Source organism: Orcinus orca, chromosome 15, assembly GCF_937001465.1.
Source record: "Orcinus orca chromosome 15, mOrcOrc1.1, whole genome shotgun sequence".
Taxonomy (NCBI): domain Eukaryota; kingdom Metazoa; phylum Chordata; class Mammalia; order Artiodactyla; family Delphinidae; genus Orcinus; species Orcinus orca.
In genome coordinates this window covers 16,404,693-16,428,135 of record NC_064573.1, presented here as the reverse complement: position 1 = coordinate 16,428,135, position 23,443 = coordinate 16,404,693, and the positions used below count along the sequence as shown (strand labels likewise).

Below are 23,443 nucleotides of genomic sequence, written 5' to 3'. Positions count from 1 at the left end.
CACGGGGAACCGCAGGGGAGCGAGGGGGTGGGGTGGGCACTGGGGCCGAACTCCACCACCCCCGCGCCCGCGGCCCGCCCCCCAGCCCGGCCTGTGATTGGCTTGGGGGGCGCGTGTGCCCGCCCCGGCGAGGCGGGGAGGATCCCCTCTGAGCGCGGGGCGGGAGGAGGCGGAGGAGGGGGCGGGGAGAGCGGGGGCCGAGAGGGAGCGAGCGTGGGGGCGGACGAGCCGGGTTCCAGAGATCAGAGAGCAGGCTCGGAGAGGGGCGGAGAGCGGCGGGCGAGCAGGGAGGGAGGGAAAGCCCGGCGGGCGCTGCGCCGCCGCCGCCCGCTGCACGCCGCGCTCTCGGGACCGCCGGCCCGCAAGGCCCCGCAGCCTTCCGGGAGGAAGCGGCGCAGGCAGCGGCCGGGGCGCGCGCGCTCGGGCTCCCTCACCTGCCGGCGCCCGGCGGGACGCGCGCAGGGCCGGACGGCCCCGGAGGAGGAGGGAAGACCTGGCCGCCCGCGCCGCAGCCCAGCAGCCCGGGAGCACGTCTGATCCTGCGCGGGGGGCCGGCTCCATGGCGACCGGGCTTGGGGAGGCGGTCTACGGACTTTCAGAAGACGAGGTGAGCTGCGCCCCCTTCCCGACGGGACTCCCTGGGAGGTTCCTGTCCGGCGGCGGGAGGGAGTGGGGAGTGGGACGACCCCTTGGGTGCGCGTCCCCCGCGCCTGCAGGGGGACCCCAAAGGCGGGAGCGTCCGGGAGCGGGGTCCCGGTGGGGTGCTCGCTTCTTCCGCCCTGAGCCTGCCGCCCCTCCCCCCCCGGCCCTGCGCATTGTTTGTAAATAAAGCGGCGCGACGCCCAGCGAGCCTGGGGTTCACTCGCCGCTCCCCGCCTTTGGGTGGAAGGATGGCGCGTGCGCTTCTCAGCCCGCGTGTTCCTTTCCTCCAAGCCGCGTCTCTTGGGGCTGTGGGGCAACTTTCCGCCTTTCGCCCCTGCAGCCCGGGAGTCCATGACGTGTGTCACGTCTGGGTCGCGGGCTGGAGACCCGCGCCGCGCGGGGGAGCCCGGGGCCGCGGCAAAACCTGGATTGTCTCCCCCTGGAACTTTCTAATGATGGTGTCAGCAAGTGTTCTCATGCGTGTGTGCTTGTTACGGTGGGAGAGAGTGAAACGTTCTGAGCTGTGCGTGTCCGACCCTCTGTCTTGCAGAGTCTAAAGCCAGGAGTGTGGATTTCGGGGTCTTTTTGGTGGGGGGAGGAGATCTAGGATGGGGGCAGGTGCTGCTGGAAACTTGGGGGAAGCTTGCAGCCCTGCCATTTTTTTTTCTCTCTCTGGGATCCAGCACCTCCGGGGTGGGTGGAGAGAGGAAAGCTCAATTGATCCTTTTTATTGATGAAGCGAATTAAGTAAGCCACGCCCCCGAGGCTGTCGTTTCGCCGGGAAAGGGCTTTGTTTTTACCCTCACTCTCTCCTCGCGGCTTCCCACTCCCCCCTTTTGAGAAGATCCTGCTACATCACTGCTTAGACCTCTCCCGACCAGCCACACTCGGGTCTTATTAGTGTGTTGCTCTGCCAAAAGTGGGGTGGGCGGCTGTCGCTGGCGCGGCGTGACGGGCAAGCTGGATGGAGCAGGTAGGAGGGGTTTGCCATCTGGCGGGGCGCGCGTTCAGGTCTGGCTCCCCTTTCGAGAGGTGAATTTACAACCCGAGAGGCATTACTCAGCGGGGAGGTATTTCCTATCCTGGTTGTGCATTTCATGATAAGTTAATGTCTGGAAATTCAAGGATTTCTGGGTTTCTCTTTCTTCCTCTCCTTTCTTTTCTGAGATCCCCTCTTTCTCTGGCAATAGGGGTGGGGTTAATAGACACGACCACGTTATGGCTTCTCTCCCACCCTGGTAGTGTGTGTGTGTGTGTGTGTGTGTGCGCGCGCGCGCGCGCGCTCCGTAAGTGTGTAATGGAATAGGTGTTTTAGGGTGGAGAAGGTGTTGTGGGTATGTTCCCCCCCTTAATGTTGCTAGGTAAAGCTTGCTGTGGTATTTATTTTATCAAAGAATGATCGCAATGCAAATAATGTGATTGGCGTTTCCGATCATTTTGCCATGCTGGGCTCTTGTAAAATATTTCCCCCCCTTTTGTGCACTTACCTGAGGATGGGTGAAAAGTAACAGTGTTTCACTTACCCAGGGGGATCTCCTCTCCCTGTTTTCTCTTTGAGGAGCTTACTCTTTCATTCTCTACTTCTCCATTTAATTAGTAGCGGTAGAGGGCAGGCAGTGAGCTTTTAGAAAGGTGGTGAGATACACATTCCCAAACAAAGGGGCATGAAGACAGCTGCCTTTCATCTTAGGTCTTTTTAAAAAAATGACTTATTATGATTATTATTAAAAATCCCTGGAAAAGAGAATTCTTAAAGAGCGTTTTGGGAAAAGCAGCTGGATAAATGAATCACAAGCGTGTCAGTGTAGTTTCTGCTTTGTCTGCATTTACAGTTAGTGTCAGAATCGACCCAGAGCACATCTTACCACTTTTGTCTAGGTGAGTTAATACTGATGATCTTAATTGGTGTCTGGGGCAAAAGTGAAGGATGGAATGTAAACAGAATCAGGGTGTGTGAGTGTGTGTGTTTGTGTATGACTGGGTTCACTCCTGTATGTTGTTGGAGGGGAATTCAGGGCTGTATAGGGAATAGCAAGAGGTGATGAGGACATTATATTGATTGATTGAGTGGTGGCCATGTTGGTGATACTATTTAGTTCCACACACTATTCCAAAAGACAGGTCACATCTGTCTTCCCTTTTCAGCTTGTCCTACCAGTGGTGAGGGAAAAAAAAAAAAGGCAGGGCTGTTTTGATGACTTCACATTTTTATGGTATTTGCTTTTTATGGGAGGTTTCATGCTGTCAGGTTGCCCTTCGGAAGATCAGGGATTGCCTTCGTGGAATATTAACAAGAAATTGTTGAATTTGAACAGCTTGTTTTGTCTTCCTGAGTTAGCCTGTGTAAGAAAACAAATGGAAGATTTTAACAGGCTCTTAAAGTAGATGCCTGATGAAACAAACAGCAAGGTTGTTTTCCCAAGGCGTTCGCTTCAGCTCATACAGTTGGTGTGCTGTAGATCATCACAAACAAAGATATTTTGATTGCTGTGTGGAAGAGACACCTTATAAACCTCTTAGCTAAATAGGCATTCGTACCTAGCAAATTTCATAAAAGTTTGTATTTTCATTGAAGGTTGGTGAAAAGCATTATCGTGTGTTTGGCATGCACTTAGTTGTAGCCCGTCACAGAAAGACGCTTTAGCTCTAAGCACTGCTGGTGATGAAGCATTGCATTAACCCAGAAAATCGCGGGATGCCAAGACAGAGGGCATTGTTCCTAGGTCTGTCCAGCTTGTCAAATGAAAGGGATTAAATGTGGGCTTTGCTTGTGTGAGTGCATGTGCTGTTTATTTTTTATTGTGCCTTTCTGGCTGGGGTTCCTCTGGTGAATTATAGTTCATATTCACCCGGATTCAAATTAAGTCCATTTAGGTAATCAAATTTGAAATTGCTATCAGACGAAGGGCTTTTGGTATTGGAGGGATTAGCAGATTAAGCAAATTTCTGATTCAGGGCCCAGGATCAGATTTGATTTGGAATCAGAACAGTTTGGACTAGTTTCTGCATTTGGCTTAGTTCCTTGGTGGTTTTTTGTTTTTGTTTATTTTTTGGCAAGCTGCAGCCCATTTTGGCATAGTTTACTCGTGAATGTTGCTGTTAACCTTCTGAAATCTTTTATTACAGCATCTCAGAAAGGTATCCTTTATTTACAAGATTTTCTGGTGAGTGAAAGTTTGATAACTTTTTCCTTAGATATGGCGTTTACATTTTTTGGCGGTTAGAATGAAACAAATGGCATAGAGACGAAGGCCAGGCTGACGTGGGATGATACTTTGACACCCTCCCTCTTTATTTTATGCAAATAAGGATAGTTGGCTAACGTTTCATATGTTTTCTCTACACCTGGCACTGTGTTAAGCCTTTATGCACTTACTGTCTCATTTAATTGTTGTAAGAACCCAGTGAGGTGTGCTATGATTTACAGATGAATGGAGGCTCAGAGAGGTTAAGTGACCTGCATAAGGACCCAGAGCGAGTTAAGTTGTAGAGCCAGGATTTGAACCCAGTTCTGTTGATTCCACAACCCTAGTTTTTAACATGCTCCCTCTCTTCCAAGTACTTGAAAAGTCTTCATAACTAAGTTATTCAGGATAATGTAGGAGATAAATGTCAGGGGTTGTAAACTGATGGCTTCTGGCCACAGTTGACCAGGGACCCTGCTTAGTATTATCTCCATAGTGTTTTAAATCTTGGGAATTTTCATGGAAAATGGTAAAAATCTGACTTCATTGGGGCTACATTCTCACCTGGCAAGTTAATGGGTCTGAGTTGTGGCCCTTGAGATGTGGCAGCTGTGCTACAGTTGCCACGGTCTCTTCTCCTATAGTCTTAGGAGTCTTCTTGCTCATTTGCATATAGTTACCCGCTTCATAACAAACATTTAAGGTTAACCTTTGGCATAGATATAGTATTTTCTTTACTCCAAGATGCTGTCAATTTTAAGATGCACCACTGTTTTATCGACCACTAAGAAAAGAAAAGCTGTCAAGCTGTGATAATACTGTTGATTTCATGAAGCATCATTATTTCAGAGATGTTAAGATATGAAAACAAGGATGTGTTAGAATTCATTACTTACTCTAACCGGAAGCCTGGGATAACCCTGGGTCATCAGTTTCAAACACCACGCCCCATCAGTCAGTAATGTTTTTTTGACTGTGTTGTGTCTTCGTTGCTGTCTGTGGGCTTTCTCTAGTTGTGGTGAGCAGGGGCTACTCTTCTTCGCGCTGTGCGGGCTTCTCATTTCGGTGGCTTCTCTTGTTGCGGAGCACGGACTGTAGGCGTGTGGGCTTCAGGAGTTGTGGCACATGGGCTCAGTAGTTGCGGCACACAGGCTCTACAGTTCAGGCTCAGTAGTTGTGGCGCACAGGCTTAGTTGCTCTGAGGCATATTCCCAAACCAGGGATCGAACCCCATCTGCGGGTTCTTAACAACTGCGCTACCGGGAAAGTCCAGTCAATAATTTAAAGTAAACTCCACTCAGATTTCTGCTCTTCTGTCTCAGAGAAAAGGGCTAGCATAAGGGAAATGCTCTTAAGTGGACATCAGCAGAGAAGAAACAGGGAACCTAGCTGCTGGGCCACCTGATTAGCCACATGTGAGTAATTGAGAATAGTCGTTAATTTATAGAATGTGGTCCATGTGTGTTTTCTAGCGATTACTTGAGAAACCCTGCAGGCCATCTTTGCAGCTGTGCAAAAAATGGTCACAAGATTGCTTTCAGAAATTACAGTTTGGGTATTGTTTGGATCTGAAGGAGGATGCTGAGAGGCCACTTCTCAGAGGAACATAAGCCTTGTCCTTTCATTCCAGCTCCAAGTGCCTGCCTGAGTCAGGCCTATCCCTGCTGGTCGGGGAGCTCTCTACCCAGGACACGGGCTACCCCAGTTACATGTGTCATTACTGCTAACATTTGAGAAACAGACCCTAAAAGGGCCTAGGTTTTATGGTGACATTTGAAAGCAGTTTTTAAAATCGGCCAATATAATGTACTGGTTTTGTTTTGCTTTGTTTTGCGATACGCGGGCCTCTCACTGCTGTGGCCTCTCCCGTTGCGGAGCGCAGGCTCTGGACGCGCAGGCTCAGCGGCCATGGCTCAGGGGCCCAGCCGCTCCGCGGCATGTGGGATCTTCCCGGACCTGGGCACGAACCCGTGTCCCCTGCATCGGCAGACGGACTGTCAACCACTGCGCCACCAGGGAAGCCCTAACGTATTGTTTTAAATTCTCCTCTCTGTTGGTTTTTCTTTGCTTCAAGGAGTCTATGGAATTTGCAAGAAATTGACATTCTAATGTATAGTCTGCTGAATTTTATAGCCAGAATGTTTATTTGAATTATGTCCTCACTGAAAAGTAGTTTCCTTAAGGAATACAAGTTTTTGGTCAAAGGCATGAGGAGAGTGGCAAATGGGAATCCTCAGATGACTGCAAGTTCTTTTCCATGTGGAATGCAATTTAATTTTAATTTTAAATTTTATTATATTTCATTTTTTTGGCCTCGCCATGAGGCTTGCGGGATCTTAGTTTCCCAACCAGGGATTGAACCCTTGCCCCCTTCAGTGGAAGTGCAGAGTCCTAACCACTGGACCACCAGGGAAGTCCCCAGAATGCAATTTAAAGGGAAGTGATTGAATGGGGCCTGGGCACCGGTCTCTTCAATGCAGCGAGTGCCCACATCACCAAGGAAACTTCCTTGGAAAGTTGTTTGGGAATTGTGGGAGCATCCGTATGCTTGGTATACATTCGGGAGAAATATGAATAATCTCAAGGAAGAAACCCCTGACGTTAAGAATGGTTTTGGAATGTGACATCATCACAGCAGTACTTTAGAATTCCTGCTACATTGCTTCTGCACGCACCCCAAAGGGAAGAAACTGTATGTTCATTGATACTTCATAACCTTTCTGTATTGTGCAGTTATTTATATAATATCATAAAAACATGGTAGTATGTGACTGGTGGAAGAAACAAATTAATTTCTCTGTGATAGATTGAGATCATATTAAATTTTTAATTTTGAGTTAAGAAGACGTTTAAACAGGTTTTATTGCTGCTTTTGAATTTTGGGTCCTAGACAAGTAACAGCAGTCAAAAGAGACCCTAACTGGAGTTTTTAAGCATTTTGATGTGGTAGGTCTTTGACTAAGTGTTTCTGTCCTACTGGTAGATTTGAGAATTGGTAATAAACCTGACTACATAGTGATCTTTTGACAATCCATGTAAAAGAGGATTAAAATAATAAACGAGTCATATGATGATGATAAGTATTAAGGTCGTAGGATTAAGGAAGAGCATGAGAAGTGTGACAGTGTTACTTTCTGTTTTTATATTGTTTCTCTTCCAGGTCACAGTATAAACAAATATATTTCATTTTCCGACTATAGGTGGCAACGTTTGTACTGTTTCTGTTTAATGATGTTACTGTTGGCGTTGCTTGTTGGTGGAATATAGAAATGGGAGGATACTTTAGAGATGAGGATAAAGAAACTAGATTTAGAAAACAATATTCTCCTATTAACTAAAAAGTCAGTTCTTTACTAAAAACACTTAAAGTGATATTTCTCATTGTGGGCAGTATCAGGAATCATCTGTTTTCCAAGTTTTTCAGGGTTCCTCTTATCCAGAACATATTAAAATTTGGGGGAGGGACAGGCATTTGGATTTGGGGGAAAAAGCCCCCATAACATACAAACACACAGGGAAGGTCCTTTGAGAACCACTGTCACATCCTTTCTTCTTGGGTGCATAAGGACTTCTGAATAATTCTACTTGCATTGTACAGACCGTTTCATGATTGCTGTCATTGACTTTGAGAGAAACTAACAATCTTCACTACTCCCGGGTATTGAATTGCTGGAGATATTCTTGGTTCCTGAGGCAAGACCGCGGCTCAGGTTCCGGCAGAGAGAAAAGCAGTGCTTAGAGATCTGGGACACTTATTTCATGGAAATATAAGATCTCCTATAGGCATAATGTTTTATTCTGAACCCGTGTGGCCTGAATTAGGCTTTAGGTGAGAAGAGCTGTGTTACATAAGCACGTCCCAGGTAATGAGCTTGAATTTGACGCTTTGGTCGACTTTTTTTCCCTGAGTTCAGAGTCCCGTATTGATTCAAAACTGGCCAAGTTTAATGGTGAGGCTATCAGATTCCCTTGCTGTCATCAAATTCACTGTTTGGTGACTTCTTGGCAGGCAAGCGTCCACTGAGAGATTTCGTATTCTTTTTATGCTTCCTATTCACCAGGAAAAAAGGGCCATTCAAAAATGACTTTTCTTTTAGTGTAAAATGCTGCGATGTGAAATCCATCCTGTGAAGATGCCCCCTGGCGGGCTTTGTAGGGATGGTGGCCCCATGCAGGGGATGAACACACCCAGGGAATAGTCCCATTGCTGGTTAGGGTGGTGGCCCGTCACCCGGGACTTGTCAGGGCTTCCCAGATAATGCTGAAGTGAATTTTTTTTTTTTTTTTTTTTTGCGGTACGCGGGCCTCTCACTGTTGTGGCCTCTCCCGTCGCGGAGCACAGGCTCCGGACACACAGGCTCAGTGGCCATGGCTCACGGGCCCAGCCGCTCTGCGGCATGTAGGATCCTCCCGGACCGGGGCACGAACCCGTGTCCCCCGCATCGGCAGGCGGACTCTCAACCACTGCGCCACTTGAGTGGCTTAGGTCACCTCTGTGGTCACCTCTGTCTTCCAGATGGAGACAGTGTGTTCCATCTGTGTGACTAGGTCCCTCCGGACTGAGGGAGCAGACCCGGGTGGGGACCCTGTGGAACAGCGACAAGGGCCTGAGCTGTGCCTCTTGTGATTCTTTTTTTTTTTTTTGTGCCTCTGATTCTTGCCTTTGTTAATACAGTTTTCATATTTTAATTATATTTCCCATTTTCAGCCTTGTTCAAGGCCCGGCTCTTCCTGGTCTTCTCAGGCGCAGTTCTGGATCACACTTCGTGTCTTTTAGAGCACTTTGTAAAGCTGGACTTGCCCTTGTGGGTTGTCATAGTAGTGAGGCAGCTGCAGCGAGAAAGATGGACAATTCACGCCCACCTGGCTGGAGGTCACGTGGAGCTGCCCCAGTTGAGCATCTGTTTTAATGTTTTAAACTTCAAAGTTAAACAGGTTTTTGGCGATCTGTGTGACTTGAAGTTTTTAATGTACATATTGGCCACCGTGTTAGGTGTCACCAATGTGGGGACTCCAGGGAAGACAGGCTTGGGTCCCAGGTAATGGAGCAGACGACGAAGATCCTCTCTACTGACTTTTCCTGTTGTTTAACTGAAGATGTTTGTATCGAAAGGGTTAGTTTTTATTTACATGTATTAAGTTTTGCTTTTTAGTGCTGGAAGTCACCTTGGTCTGGTTTTCCCAGAAAATGAAAGCAAGCCGATGGTACTTAGAGACTTACTTTGCTTCGTAAGCACTCAGTATTAACTATTAATGAGGAAAAGTGGGTGGATGTGTATCCCGCTCAATTAGAAGCTCTACATCCGACTCTCCCAGCTACTTTCAGCTCTCGAAGAATGGGAATCCGTTAAATATCCGGTGCTTTCTTTTCTAAGTCTCCATTTTTTTTCCTCTCTCAGTTAATCAGTGGTTTATCTTCGGGTGTCACCAGAGTGCTAACTTCATCTTCATTGGCAATTTGGTAAGGAAAGGGGAGGGAGTGTGGGGTTTAAAAAAAAAAGCAAAACCGAGCATCAGTTTGCTTCCTTCTATCCTTTCTTCTCATTCCTTTTGTGTTTTGTATGCTGTGGGTGATGATTAGGAAGCAGCTGTAATTAACAGTAAGTTGGTTTTTAAACTTGGAATTGGCTGTATTTCCTCCTCGCCTGTTAACTCCTGAGGATAAATGAACGTGGTTCTTGAATTAAGCTGTAACTAGAGTGAGCTGAACTCTGTTGATTTTGAGTTCCAGAGTATGTTTTTGCTGATAACTGAGAAGTTGGTATGGGCTGCGCTGCCTGCCTTTGGAATAGAGGTCTTAGTTGTCAGTGCGTGTTATTAGTGAAAGAGAACATTTTTTTTTAAATGGAATTTCTTCAGGTTTATTGAGATATACTTGACATATAACATTGTATAAGCCTAAGGTCTACAACATGATGATTTTTTAAAATACATTTTTTAATATCTTTATTGGAGTATAATTGCTTTACAATGGTGTGTTAGTTTTTGCTGTATCACAAAGTGAATCAGCTATATGTGTACATATATCCCCATATCCCCTCCCTCTTGCATCTCCCTCCACCCTCCCTATCCCACCCCTCTAGGTGGACACAAAGCACCGAGCTCCCTGTGTGATGCGGCTGCTTCCCACTAGCTATCTTTTTACATTTGGTAGTGTATATATGTCCATGCCACTCTCAGTGAAAGAGAACATTTAAGCTGGAACTAAGAGCTTTTCCTCCTTTGCTGGGAGAAGTGAGATGGAGAAGGGTATTTATTGTGCAGCCACAAGGATGGGAGAGGGGGTGGGGAGATATTGAAGAATATTTAATAACATGGAGATGACAGTAATATAATAGTACGTGGGAAAAGTAGGTTACAAAACACTGGGTGTGCTGTTTCTCCAAAACAGTAGAATCCTATTGTGGTTAAAAGTGTTTATGCGTAGGGCTTCCCTGGTGGCGCAGTGGTTGAGAGTCCGCCTGCCGATGCAGGGGACACGGGTTCCTGCCCTGGTCCGAGAAGATCCCACATGCCGCGGAGCAGCTGGGCCCGTGAGCCATGGCCGCTGAGCCTGCACGTCCGGAGCCTGTGCTCCGCAACGGGAGAGGCCACAACAGTGAGAGGCCCGCGTACCGCAAAAAAAAAAAAAAAAAGGTGTTTATGCATAGGAAAAATGACCAGGAATATAACCCATGATGTTAATGGCAGTTATCTTTAAGCAAAGGAATTACAGGTACTTTTTCTTGTCTTTTGCTTGCTTAATGTTTTCTATATTTCTACAACAAACTTTTTTTTTTTCTTAACATAAGAATAAGTCTGAAAATGAGGTAGAAAGAAACCTCCCAAATGCATGTGCTTCAGGCTTTGGGTAAAATTAGAGCACTTGTTCCATCCAGATATTATAGTGTTTGCTCAGTTGAGCACATTTTATCAACGCCCTGCTTTGTGCTTTGTATCTGAGGACATCAAGGTCATTGCGTTGCCACTTGTGCCTTTCAGTAGGCTCCCAAGGTGGGAAGTGGAGGGGAGAGGTAAAAGGTTGGTTATTTTTTCAGAAAAAGTGGCTGGTAGATCCGATCTTCTTTTCACCAGCAGCTTGCAAACTAGATGTTTCATTTTCTCCACTGTAGACACGTATGATTTTTCATCCTTCAGGGCACTACAGTTGCATTAAAGTCATTTAAATCTTTAGTAGTGTTCTGACTTTTTCGTGTGTGAACTATGAAAATTGTGACCTGTGATCAAACTCAAATTTGTTTCTCTGTATTTTGTTTTCTTGGGTTTCGAGTGAGAGGTCTTGTCGTTACCTAATTGCAGCCTTGAGTAGCGTTTAGATATCAAGGTGATAACTGAATAGCTATAGTCATAGGGACACATAACAGAGTGGCTGGAAGCTCTTCTTTGGTTTGCCTTCAAGCTAAGTAACGTCCCTTGAGTAACGTCCCTCAAGTGTCATTGTTTCCCAGGGTATGTTTCATGGTTGTTCCTTCCTGAACGGAAGGACAGAGTTGGCAAATACTATGTTACATCTAACCTGGGACATCGCTCTATCCCCCTTCCATCAGCCTTTTAGTGTTTCTGAAATAAGGATGCATCTTACAGTTGATAAGTGTGTTTAATGTGGTGGTAGGCTCCTTGCACACTTATCTCCTCCGTATCCCCCATCCTCCCCAAAGTTACAGCTTACAGGTGATGGTATCTTAGAATTGTGGCACTTGAGTTGGCCAATCTCAACTTGTGTGTTATGGTAGATCCTTGATAGTTGTTATGGCGACTCCAGCCTCATCTCTCTTGTTCAGTTATGATGTGTCTATTAAGAAGTACCCACCTGGACCGTAGGACAAGGGCCAGCTCAATGATATCATCGAGGAATCAAGTTTGCTTTTCACGACTCCGCTATCTACAGCCTGGCCCTGTTCAGAGGCCTTATTGGTCTGAGGGTGGCTGCCAGTGGCACTTAGAGCTTTGTTCTCTTTTCCTCCTTGCAGAGGAAAGATAATCGCTTCCTGTGGCTTTCCGCTTAAGATAAATGAAATTTCATTCCCATAATCACCCAGGAAATCTCTCGTTGTGTCTCACTGGCCCACAGAAGGTTCGCTCTGCTCATCCCTCAACCAGCCAGTGGGAAAGAGGGGGTGGAATTACCTTTATTGCCTTACTGTTTCAGCCCATAGTGCACCTGTTGGATAATTCACCCACCTTCAGAAATGTCCATGACTTCATGAAATCACATGCTCCCTTTCCCCAGGGAGGCAACCCAGATATTCATTTAAGTATTGCAGGGATTTCTGGGTGATACACTGTCACTTCTCTTCCACCTGAAAGAAGGTTTTTTTTTTTGGTCTAGTGACTATGGCTTAATTGGTTATGTTCCCCCCCAACCATCCAGCCTCCAGCGGTGAAGAAGGAACAGGTTATTACAATAAACCTCCCATTTGGAGAGGGAGAAAATAGGGAAGCTCAGGGTGGATGGTTGCTGGCGGAACGGGAGTAATGAGTTGTTGCCCTGATCAGCCAGTCCGGCAGCTTCCGGCTCTGCTGCGTTGTGTCCAGTGTGAGGATCCTCCTTGGTCCTTGTCTTCTGCAGCCGTGCCTGGATGGATGGGAACTGGCAGAGCGCCTCCTCTTGGGTCCTGCTTGGTGTGAGTTTGGAACTGCAGGGTGGTTTGTCTGGGAGTTGAGCAGCCATAGGCTGGCATCATCTGAGCTGAATACGTGGCAGTGTTGCTCCCATGAAAACTTAGGTTCCGGGTGTTTTTGCTTCCAGTCAATTCCATGGGCTGGTAGTGACAGCCAGTGATCTTATCTAGATGAAGTTGGTGCTTCTGGGAATTTCTGTGTCTTAGTGACAGGTCTCTATGCCCTACTCATCCCATTGTTTCTGCCTCAGGGTGATTCGAAAAATAGCCTCCGATGAAGAGGCACAAAGTTTGGGTCCAACAGACAACAGGGCACTTAAACTCACTCTCCCTTTGCTTTACCTGCTCAGAATGACCAACTTCTCCAGCCTGGTACTGTGGGACTCACAGGACTCTCCACCTACCCCACCCCCTTCGGGCATTCCAATTTTGTTGATAATGCTACTGTATCACAAAATCTGTGATAGTTAGGGCTCTTGATTGCAAGCAACAGCGACCAATTCTGATGAATTTGAGCAGAAAGGGATTTATTGAAGGCATTTTGCATAGCACAGAAGTACCTGGAAAGCTGGAAAGCCAAACCTGGGCAGTGGTCAGGGACTAAGGGAGGCTGGACACCCAGAATTGCAGCCAGAGAGCCTGCAGGAAGCATCTGACAAGGGCTCCAGGGCTCTTAGACGCTGAGTGCCACCTCCGACAGTGTTCCCCACCCGTCTCTGGATGCCGTGTGGCACGGCTCCACCTGCTGTAGCTGCATCAGCGCTCTCATTTCCTACTTGTGTTGCGGGTCCTCACAACCGCTCTCAGTCTCCATGATTCAGCAGAAGGACTCACAAGACCCAGAAATGGGTACACTGACAGTTACAGTTTATTGCGTGAAAAGGTAACAAAGCAAAATCGGTAAAGCTGGATAAAGATGCCCGGAGTGACATCCGGAGGAAACCAGCAGGGAGCTTCCAAGAGGCCTCCTCCAGGGGTGTCACACAGGATGTGCTGAATTCCTCTATCAGCTACTGTGATCACGTATAGGAAACGTTGTCTACCAGGGAATCTCATTAGAGACTCAGTGCCCAAGCTTTTTATTGGGGACTGATTGCGTAAGTGCCCTCTGCCTACCATGTACTAAAATTCCAGGCTCCCAGAAGGAAGGCAGGTGTTTGCACAGTCTGGGCACGCTGAGGCACACTTAGCATTTAGGGAACGTTTATATCAGTGGAGGGAAGCCAACCAATCTTGCAAGTGGGCTTTCTAAGGATAGCAGCCTCAGGCCCGCTACACTGATTCTTTTCTGCCCACTGTCTCTTTGCGTCCCTAGTGGGAAAACTCAGGCAGGAGCCTCTGATTGGCTCACCACAACCATGGGCTTACATCCTTGCTGCTGGGGGAGGGGTGCGACGAGTCTGTTTCTTCCCCTTTTAAACTTTTGGTTTCTGTAGTGGGAGATGGACCCAGCCTCCCACCAGAACTCACGCTGTGGGAATCCCCAAACACAGGAAGTGGTGTCTGATGCTGGGAAGTGCAGCATCCCTCTTCCCAGAAGCAGATGCCTCTTAAGCATGAATCAGGCCCTTCGTGGTGAACGAAGGGTTGCAGCAGTGAGGCTGGGTGGTGTGAACATTTGCCATCCTGGCATCAGGGAGAGGCTGTGACATGTTTTTGCAAATTTCACGTCCCTGAGGGGGCAAAGTGCCCCCGCCGGGTGCCATGGGTGTGCACCTGCTCTTCAAGAACCTATAGTATACTATAACAGCAGTTCAGCTGAGATCTGAATGAGGTGTTGACAGCTGCTTGAGGTTTGGGGACAGAATATTCCAGACAGTGGGGATAGCAAACACAGAGGCAACAAGCTTGAGGAACAGAGAGAGAATTAGCCTGGCTGGAGCATGGGGGGCGGGGGTACTGGCAGGCCATGGTCGGGGGTGTGGACAGGGGACCGATCCAGAGGGCTGGGTTTTCTCAGCACAGTTGGGGAGCCATTGGAGGGTTTTAAGCAGAGGAGTAGCAGAATCTGATTTGTGGCTTGAAGCACCTCTGGGGAGAAAGGACTGTTGGGGCAAGGACAAGAATGAAAGCAAGGAGACCAGTCCGGAAACTCCAGTACTGGTTGGTCGAGAGGTGGTGGTGGGCTGGGGTCCAGGGAAGGGCACAGCGCAGTGTGGTGACGTGGATGGATTTGGCCTGTATTTGGAGGAATTGCCTGGCTCTTGATAGACGGATATGGAGTTACCACGCAGGATTATGGTGTGAGCAATTAGGTGGTCAGTTACCGAGAGGAAGATCTCGAGAGGAAGAAGATTAAGGGGAAATGGGGAAATCCAAAGGACTGTTTTGATTAGGTTAAGAGTAACATACCTACTCAGCCTCCAGACGATGCCAGCGAGCAGGTAGGTATAAGCATCTGGAGCCCAGTGGAGCTATCGGGGCAGGGCTGGGACGTTGGGGTCCTCAGCATGTGGTTAGCTTGTGGGGCCTGGGAACTCGGAGAAATGAGGACTAGCGAGAGGAGAGCACAGGCCCTGGGTCTGTCAGCCTTTGGAGGTCTGGGCGAGGAGGCGTGGCCTCTAACCACGTGTGGCCTCGGGAAGGCTGCGGGGGTGGGGTGGGGTAGTGGGAGTGGTCAGCAGCATCCGGTGGCAGGAGGATAGTGAGTGTGTGTGGACGTGGCTAGGTGGATGCCCTGGTGATCAGGAGTGGGGGAAGGGACGCCCCAGGCAGGAGAGGAAGGAAATGTGGGCATGCAGAGGCAGCTCTTCAAAGGAATTTTGCCGTGAACAGGAGTGAAGAGACATGGCTGCAGCTAAGCAGGGGCCAGGGTCCTGGAGGATGTTTTCTTTTCTCCCGTTGGGAGATACCAGTGTGTGTGTGGTTGTGGCAGAGAGGGAGAAGGCGATGCAGAAAGTGGATCGGCTCGTGCAGTGAGGCTGGGGTGAAGGCCAAGGGGCCGGCTCTTAGGTGATCACAGCTGTAGAATTTCTGGGCCTACATTTGACATCATCTTGGTGTCGCCGTAAGTGATCCTTCAGTGTCTCAAGCTAAGGAAATAGGACCAAAATTGACTTAATACACCAGTGATGTCCTGCTGCCCAGTGAATGGCAAATAATTGTGTGCCTGGCCGTGTGAACAGAAGTTTCCATTTGCAGTTAAAAAGGCGTGGGAGAGGGCTTCCCTGGTGGCACAGTGGTTGAGAGTCCGCCTGCCGATGCAGGAGACACGGGTTCGTGCCCCGGTCCGGGAAGATCCCACATGCCGCGGAGCGGCTGGGCCCGTGAGCCATGGCCGCTGAGCCTGCGCATCCGGAGCCTGTGCTCCGCAACGGGAGAGGCCACAACAGTGAGAGGCCCGCATACCGCAAAAAATAAAAAAATAAAAAGGCGTGGGAGAATTGAGTCGACATCAAACACAGCTGGTAGCAGACTCACATGGAACCCCAAGGAACCAGCGTGGGGACAGCTACTGCCATAGACCGTAGACCTAGTTTTACACTTCTGTAAATGAAATACCAATCAAAGAATTTCAGACAGCACAGAGAGGAGATTTGAGAATTTTTTAACCTTTTAAACTGAGCATCAAGCTTGAGAAGTACTGTTCTAATGAGTGGTTGAGAACCACAGTTCACTTTCTGGGGTCCTCGGACCTTACTTCTCCATTCGAAGCCCTTTTATAGTCTTATATTTTGTATATTGTTATTTTGTAACAATCACCTTCAGTCTTGTTAGAATGAGGCTGGTCTTAATACACAAAAAGAAGATTAAAAAGTACAGGAAGGGGCAGGAGTGACCAATAATGGACAATTTGATGGATGGGATGAGGTGAGTTGGTAACTCCCAAATTTTGTAACATCCTGTCACTCCAGGGAGGAGGGACTTCTCAGCTTCCCAGTCTTTTTTTTTTTTAATGATTAAAAAAAAATTGAAGTATAGGGAATTCCCTGGCAGTCCAGTGGTTAGGACTCTGCGCGCTCATTGCCGAGGGTCCGGGTTCAATCCCTGGTAGGGGAACTAAGATCCCATATTCCACATGCTGTGCGGTGCGGCCAGGAAAAAAAAAAATTGACGTAATGTTAATTTACAATATTATGTTAGTTTCAAGTGTGCAGCAAAGTGATTCAGTTACACATACATAAATAGATGTGTGTTTATATGTATATACACTCTTTCAGATTCTTTTCCGTTATAGTTTATTACAAGATGTTGAGTATAGTTCCTTATGCTATACAGTGGTTCCTTGTTTACCTGTTTCATACCCAGTAGTGTGTATATGTTAATCCCAAACTCCTACTTTATCTCAGTTTCCCAGTTTTGTTGTGGTGATTTTAACACCTGGGCAACAAAGAACTTGCCCTTCTTTGCCAGGTGACCTTAATTCTAGAGTCTGCGAAATGATGGTTTCAAGCAGATGCTCTGGTCTGGGCAGTGGCAGTTTCAAGGATTTCTTTGCCCTTTTAAAGAATCTGTGGAAACTAAAAACCAGTGTAAAATGATCAAAGGTGAGTCTGTGCCCTTCTTCTTTGGAATGTGTTTGCCTTTTACGGGGGCTTAGAGAAGCAGGAGACCTTTTAGAATTTTAGGGAAGGAGGATAGTTAAGAAAATTTTAAGTAAGTAATGATATAGACTAGAAGAATGGAGGGGTAATCTGTATGGCATGAGCAAATAAGGGTTTTTTTGGACCAGCTGATCTGATGAGATTGTCTAATCTGAGATTCTGTCTTGTGTGGGGCAGCCACGCACGGGGCCTGATGTTGTGCTGGGGACTGAGATGGCCAGTGGCACACAGCCCTTGCTCTGAGCGTCTGACCTGCTTGAGACGGGCATGTAAACAGCAATCACTTGTGGTCAGTGAAGTAATAGCAATAACTGTGCAGGACGGTGCTGTTGAGTCTGGGCTGTGAAGGTGGGTGGAAAACACTGGTGTCCGGCTTCGAACACTGACATCTGAGCTGAGTTTTAGATTAAAATAAGCCAGTAGTTAAAATTCAGGCACTTTTCATGTGCTAGGTGCTGATGTGTATATCTGACGAAAACTCGTGGAGTCTTCACAACAGCTCTTGGAGGTGGGTACTTTTATCTCCATCTCACAGATGGGAAAACTGAGGCACAGAGAGGTTAGCTAACTTGCTTGGGGGTCACAGAGCTAGTAAGTGGCAGAGCCAGGACTCGCACCAAGGCACTCTGGCTGCAGAGCCTGTGGGTGGAACCACCACCCCATGGTGTCTCGAAGCAGTTCTCCAGGGAGTGGGGAGGAAGGACAGCAGAGGCATGGGTGGCCCAAGTCACAGGAGGAAGTGGCTCTGTGTGAATAGCCTTGTGGACCTTGTCAAGGAACTGGAACTTTATCTTCTGAAGTGCTTTGAGAACCCACGTAGATCTGTGCTTTTCTAATGCTCACCACGCAGCACCGGAAGAATGGATGTGAGGTTGGACCACAGTGGGAGGTCCTGCAGCTGGCTGGGCAGAGTTGGTGGTGATGACAGTGGAACCAACCAAGCCGGCGGGGAGGCGGGGTAAATGCAGGAGGTATATAGGAGACGGAAGGCATTGGATGTGGTTACTGATTGATTAGGTGAGAAAAAGGGAGCAGTCTAGAATAAATCCCCGCCACCCAGGTTTGTTTCAGAAGACTATTGGATGAGAGGAAGGGAGAAACCTTTTTTAAAATTAAATATTTACTAAATACCTGGTACAGTGGTTTTAAACTGTGGAGTAAGCCCCCTGCCCCCTGAAAGACTTGGCAGTGCCTGGAGACATTTTTGGTTGTTACAACTTAGGAGGTGCTACCGGCATCTAGTGGGTAAGGCCAGGGATGCTGGTAAACATCCTATAAGGCACGGGATGGCTGCCACGATGAAGAACTGTCTGGCCCCAAATGCCAGTAGTGCCAAGGTGCAGAAGCCCTGCACTAGTATATACCAGTTTTACGTGGTTATCTAATTTAATCCATTAACCCATCATGTGAGATTATTAAATATTCTTTTCCACGTTTTTCAGATGACAAAAGCAAGGCTTAGAGAGCATGGGTGGCTTGGCCAGAGCCACAGAGCTAGTTAAGTGCCAGAGTTGGAATTTGAACCCGGGTCTTCTGTCTGTCCCAGTGTAGACGTGCCCTTTTCAGTTCTCCTGCTGTTGTATTCCTTGCAGAGCTGCAAAGGAAGAGGCACATTGAATTGTGGGGCTCTTTTTTCTATAGTGCTGGCTCCAGACTGGAGAAGGCAGGAAGGAAGGTGGTTATTTATACGCAGCTCTGCACAGGATCGGATTTTCCAGTCCTGAAGGTCTTACAGCAGGGAGTTCACAGAAGTTATCACTGTCTAGATGTCGGCTTTCTCCTGCAAATATGAATATGTACCATCTTTTCCTTTTAAAAATACTACTGTTAAATTAAGGTAAAATAAAGTGTGAAAATGATCATTTTAAGCCCTATTTATTCCCTGTGCATATTAACCATTGCAGCTTCTCAGTAATTTAATTACTGAGTATCCCTTGGGGGAGAGATTGGGGGGGTCATTCAGGACTGCTCTGGATTTAGAGATAGCGGAACTGTTAAAAATACCTTTATTTGCCAGAGGTAAGGAGCCCTTTTGAGAATTAGTTTGTTTTAGTGTGGTCTGGAATGACAAGAGGGCTTTTGATGGCTCAAGAGAGAGTGTGGGGTTTGGAATTCTGTCAGCTGCTGTCTGCTTTTAATGGTTATTATCTGGTTCCCAGGCAGCCTCCCTTGGTGGCCCGTGATAGTAGAGGCTTAGGGACAGAGTTTCCACATTTGAACTCTCTGTAATGTCATCTTACCGGTGTTTTCAAGGTTATGCATTTTAAGTTACAGTCTTTCGATGGTGATCTGAATGAGGCTACCCTGCTGAGATAGGTTTCTGTGGGCATGATTTCTCTGCATAAAACAGTCTTTGTGTTGACCCCAAGTCCCGTTTTGTGTCTGGCCTCCCAGCGGCCTGGTGCTTGCTTGGTTGGACTGCTGGGACCATTGGGTGAGCGTGCAGTTTCTGTCCTTTACCTATCAGCTCTTTTGTCCTTAGAGGTGCTGGGACTCCTGCATCCAGGCAGTGCTTTGGGGGAAACCTGTTTGCTGCAGCTTCCAATCTGATGCCGATTCTGCTAGAAATTAGAAGCTTAGGAGGGCAGGAGTTTGGTAAGCAAACAGCAGGGCCTTCCGCTTTATGTTAGGAGAGTTCATGTTTTCATAGAAAATCAGAAAAAGAAAATGGAGAAAAGGAGGACTCAGAACTTTACACAGTGTGCTGGTTGCTGGCCTGGATTATACTACATGCAACATTGAACTCGAGTGTGGTTTTTTCCTTTTCAAATTCCTCGTGTAGGTTTACACGTATAACACGAAAGTAGTAATAGGACATTTTGACAAAAAAATTGAAGGGGCGATCAATTAAAAGATCACTTCTAAATTTAACCCAATATTGAAGAATAATAATAAAAATAACATGTTTTATTCACTATATTAATGTTACTGTTTGCTCAGTGCTTACCTGATTGGGCTTAGGTTTTTTCTTTTTTTTTCCTGCTTCAAGATTTCCTGATGAGGAGTACCTTATTCTAATATTGCTTGCCTTGGGAAGGACAGTTAATCATGGTTTCCTTTTCTGCAATGGGAAGGCAGCAAGCAAAAATTATATAGTGTCGGGGCTTCCCTGGTGGCGCAGTGGTTGGGAGTCGCCTGCCGATGCAGGGGACACGGGTTCGTGCCCGGGTCCGGAAGGATCCCACATGCCGCAGAGCGGCTGGGCCCGTGAGCCATGGCCGCTGAGCCTGCGCGTCCGGAGCCTGTGCTCCGCAACGGAAGAGGCCACAGCAGTGAGAGGCCCGCGTACCGCAAAAAAAAAAAAAATTATATAGTGTTTTTTTTAAAGGCTGAATAAAGTACACCCCCTTGAGAGAAAGGACATAAATGAGAACTTCACGGGTTGACTTAAATTATTTTTATTATAATGTTTCTTAAAATATATCCAAACATAAAAGGAGGAATGAACGTGTTTATAATGCATCTATCACCATAGCTATCACTGTAGCCAACGCACAGATTCATTACAAATCCAGTTCCCCGCCTAATTCAGTTCAAATTAACTGCATGGTGTTTGATGTGGCAGGTGATGCTGATTTGTTGAAGCCGCATCTGTCATCTGTTCAGGAAGTACTGGCTGCTGGGCCAAGTTTTCTTCTCCTGACCTACCACGTGCCAGGTGGTGGTTACTCACTCTGTTTTCCTTTACTCCCATTATTCAGACATCTATTATACCATGTGCTGGAGCACAAACACATCAGTCTTGTTAGCTGGACACACAGTGGAATTACCGATGCCCTCTTGATCATGAATACTAAGACCAGATTTAGCCCCAGAAATCGTGGCAAGCACTCTGTTACTTAAAGTGGTCTTGTTGATGATCTTTGTATTAATATATTAAGATCGTCATGGCCTGAGGCTTCCTGGACCCGATGTGGTCCGCTCTCATCCAGCAGGGAGGGAGTTGCTGTGGTGGGTGGTAGAGCTTCTTTGGACAGCCCATGTATTTTGTCTGTCAGCTCTGTCATCACGCAGCTGTGATTCATCAGAATACAGATGATTCTCACCTGGCCCAGTAACCATCTACATTGAGAATGTCAATCAGATCTAATACATCTTGTGCCATAGTTGCTATTTGATCTTGCACTGGTCTTCTCTTTGCTTTTAAAGACAGCTTTGTACTGAACATTTCCCTAGTTAGAGAACACAATTCAGTCAGGCTCTCATCTTTCCATTCCTTAGCAACCCTCTTTCCATTGCCACCATCAGATGACCTTGCTGATTTTCCAAGTAAGAAATGCTTTTGTTGTATTGTTTTCAAGGCAAACAGAACTCCATTTTTATTGGCTCTGGAGTCCCCTGGCAAGGAAGGCACCTCTCAGGGTGCTCTGCTCAGTGTTGAGAGGGGGCCTCAGCTACACACTTGGAGTTGTACTTCCCTAAGTTGAACTTTAGGATTCTTGCTTTTAAAAAAAATTCCTTTCGCCCTTTGCTTATCTTAGCCAGGGACAACAGTAAAATAAGGAGCAGTTTATTTATTTAACAGACGTGTTGGACGTTGCCCATCCAAAGGAGCATTGCCATTCAAGGTGGTTTCTTGGGGAGGCCTTGCCTGTACTCTTAACAGGGTAACCAGGGGTCAGTGCATTTCTTGGTAACCCTTACTCTGTCAAAACTGCCTTCTCAGCCAGGCTACTAGGCACATTAGGCTCATTACCTTATAACAGCACCTCATTAAAATGGTCTTAACCGGGTTGAACCCTCATCTTAGTCACTATGGTTGGCTTTGAAGCTGTTTCTAGAAGTTAAATTTATCCCCTGGGAAGGCACACTCGCCCACCACTCAGGGTGTCAGATGTAATGGACTTCAGTGGCAGCTCCTCCAGCAGAGAAAGTCCAATTCCAGGTGTGGAATGCTGACTTACTATTGAAATAGGTGCTTAGGGTTCCAAGGTGGCCGTACTGACACGCCACACTTCTAGTGTTACAGCAGAAGAATCAGCCACGTTCTTTAATATTCATATCTCGTAGAATTAGAATCAGGAGAGGAACTTGGTAAATCTTCTCTATGTTAACAAAAGTAAAAGCAGAAATTACTGGTGGGTTTTTATACGGTAGAAACGTATACACATTTTCTTATTTTTTCCCCATAGTCTCTTCAGTTGCTTGTCTCTTTCCTGTTACATCTCATATCTTTTGAAGCCTTTTGTGAATGCTTTTTTAGAGCCTCCGTTTTCGTAGACGTTAGGAGGTTCTGGGGTTTACTTTTGACGTTGATTGCCAGGCGCTAGGAGATGACTAGTTGGGAGAGCTTTTCCTCCCTGAGTGCTGCAGCGTGTCTGGGGACTGGGTTTATTGGGGGAGGTTTATAAACTTAGATCCCCTCATACACACCCACACTGTAATTCAGAGTTTGTCATCTTTAAGTGTTTTTCTATTTAAGCGCTTAAGGCCCACTCTCTTAAAGTGAATATTTAAATCTAAGCGCATTTTGGTTTGTGCCAAGAAAGAACAGGAGTGGATCGAGTGAGAAGTTGGCATAACAAAATGTAGTTCCACAGAAGCAACTTGACAGTGGAGAATTGTGTTGCTGGTTTTTGGTTCTGATCAAGCACTATGGAGTCCTAGTATAAAACAAGCCTGGGTAAGAGTCCACGTTCGCATATCATACTTGGAAGCGTTTGGACCCAATATGGGGGAGCTATATATGTACGTAATACCATGGTGATCTCAGGCCTTGAAGAGTGACAGTAAAAGGACATGATAAAATATCTTAATACCACTGCTTAGCTCTCTGATACCCTTTTGCTGTTTGCATTGGAGGAATTATCACAGAATGATTTGACATGTTCTGGTTAAAGCAATGGCTAGGGATAGGGTGGGCTGAACCGCTGCAAGGGCCTGCAGGGCCATACCTGACTTACCTGGAACACCTCGCACACCTGACTGGGGGGCCCCTGAGGGTATACCTGGATTACCTTTCATACCTGTAGTTCTCAGGGAATAGCGTCTTTTAGCTAAGAAATGAAACTCTAAGCGAGCAAGTAAAATGAGTAGCCCTGTGGGACCTGAGCAACACTTTGAGTACTTCTGTGGCCGCCCACGTGTATTGTCCTTTCTGCTGTGTAGGTAGTGTCCCAGTGGAGCTATTTGAGTCGTGGAAGCTGGAGAAAGAGATGTCGCACAGTGTTTTGCAGGTGGGAGGTGAGGTGAGGCGGTTTGGGAAGTTGGCACTCCTTAGCCTGCCTGGGAATGCGAGGATCCCAGATGGCAGGTGATGGTGGCAGCAGGGGCTGCAGGTGGACTGGGTCAGGGCTGCTTGGGCTTGGGGGTGGACTTACCTGAAGGCGAAACGGGACTGCGCTGTTTGGCAACAGGGCTGCAGAATTCTTAAACCCAAGCAACAGAAGCATCTCTGTCCTCGCTCTTCTCAATCCCAATTTGTTTTTATTCTCAGCAGAGACAAGAATGA

The 23,443-nt window shown here is 47.1% G+C and overlaps 1 protein-coding gene across 2 annotated transcripts in view; it reads left to right on the top strand.

Moving 5' to 3' along the window:
* Positions 1 to 232: 232 nt before the first annotated feature.
* The window catches only part of NEDD4L (NEDD4 like E3 ubiquitin protein ligase), a 344,838-nt gene continuing 321,627 nt past the window's right edge, over positions 233 to 23,443 (top strand). The window contains exon 1 of one of the 2 annotated variants that reach the window (XM_033424917.2): positions 233 to 607. In XM_033424917.2, coding sequence (XP_033280808.1) covers positions 560 to 607 — 48 coding nt within the window. In that variant the 5' untranslated portion in view covers positions 233 to 559. The remainder of the gene's footprint in view (positions 608 to 23,443) is intronic. The other variant, XM_033424919.2, reaches the window with a different exon arrangement.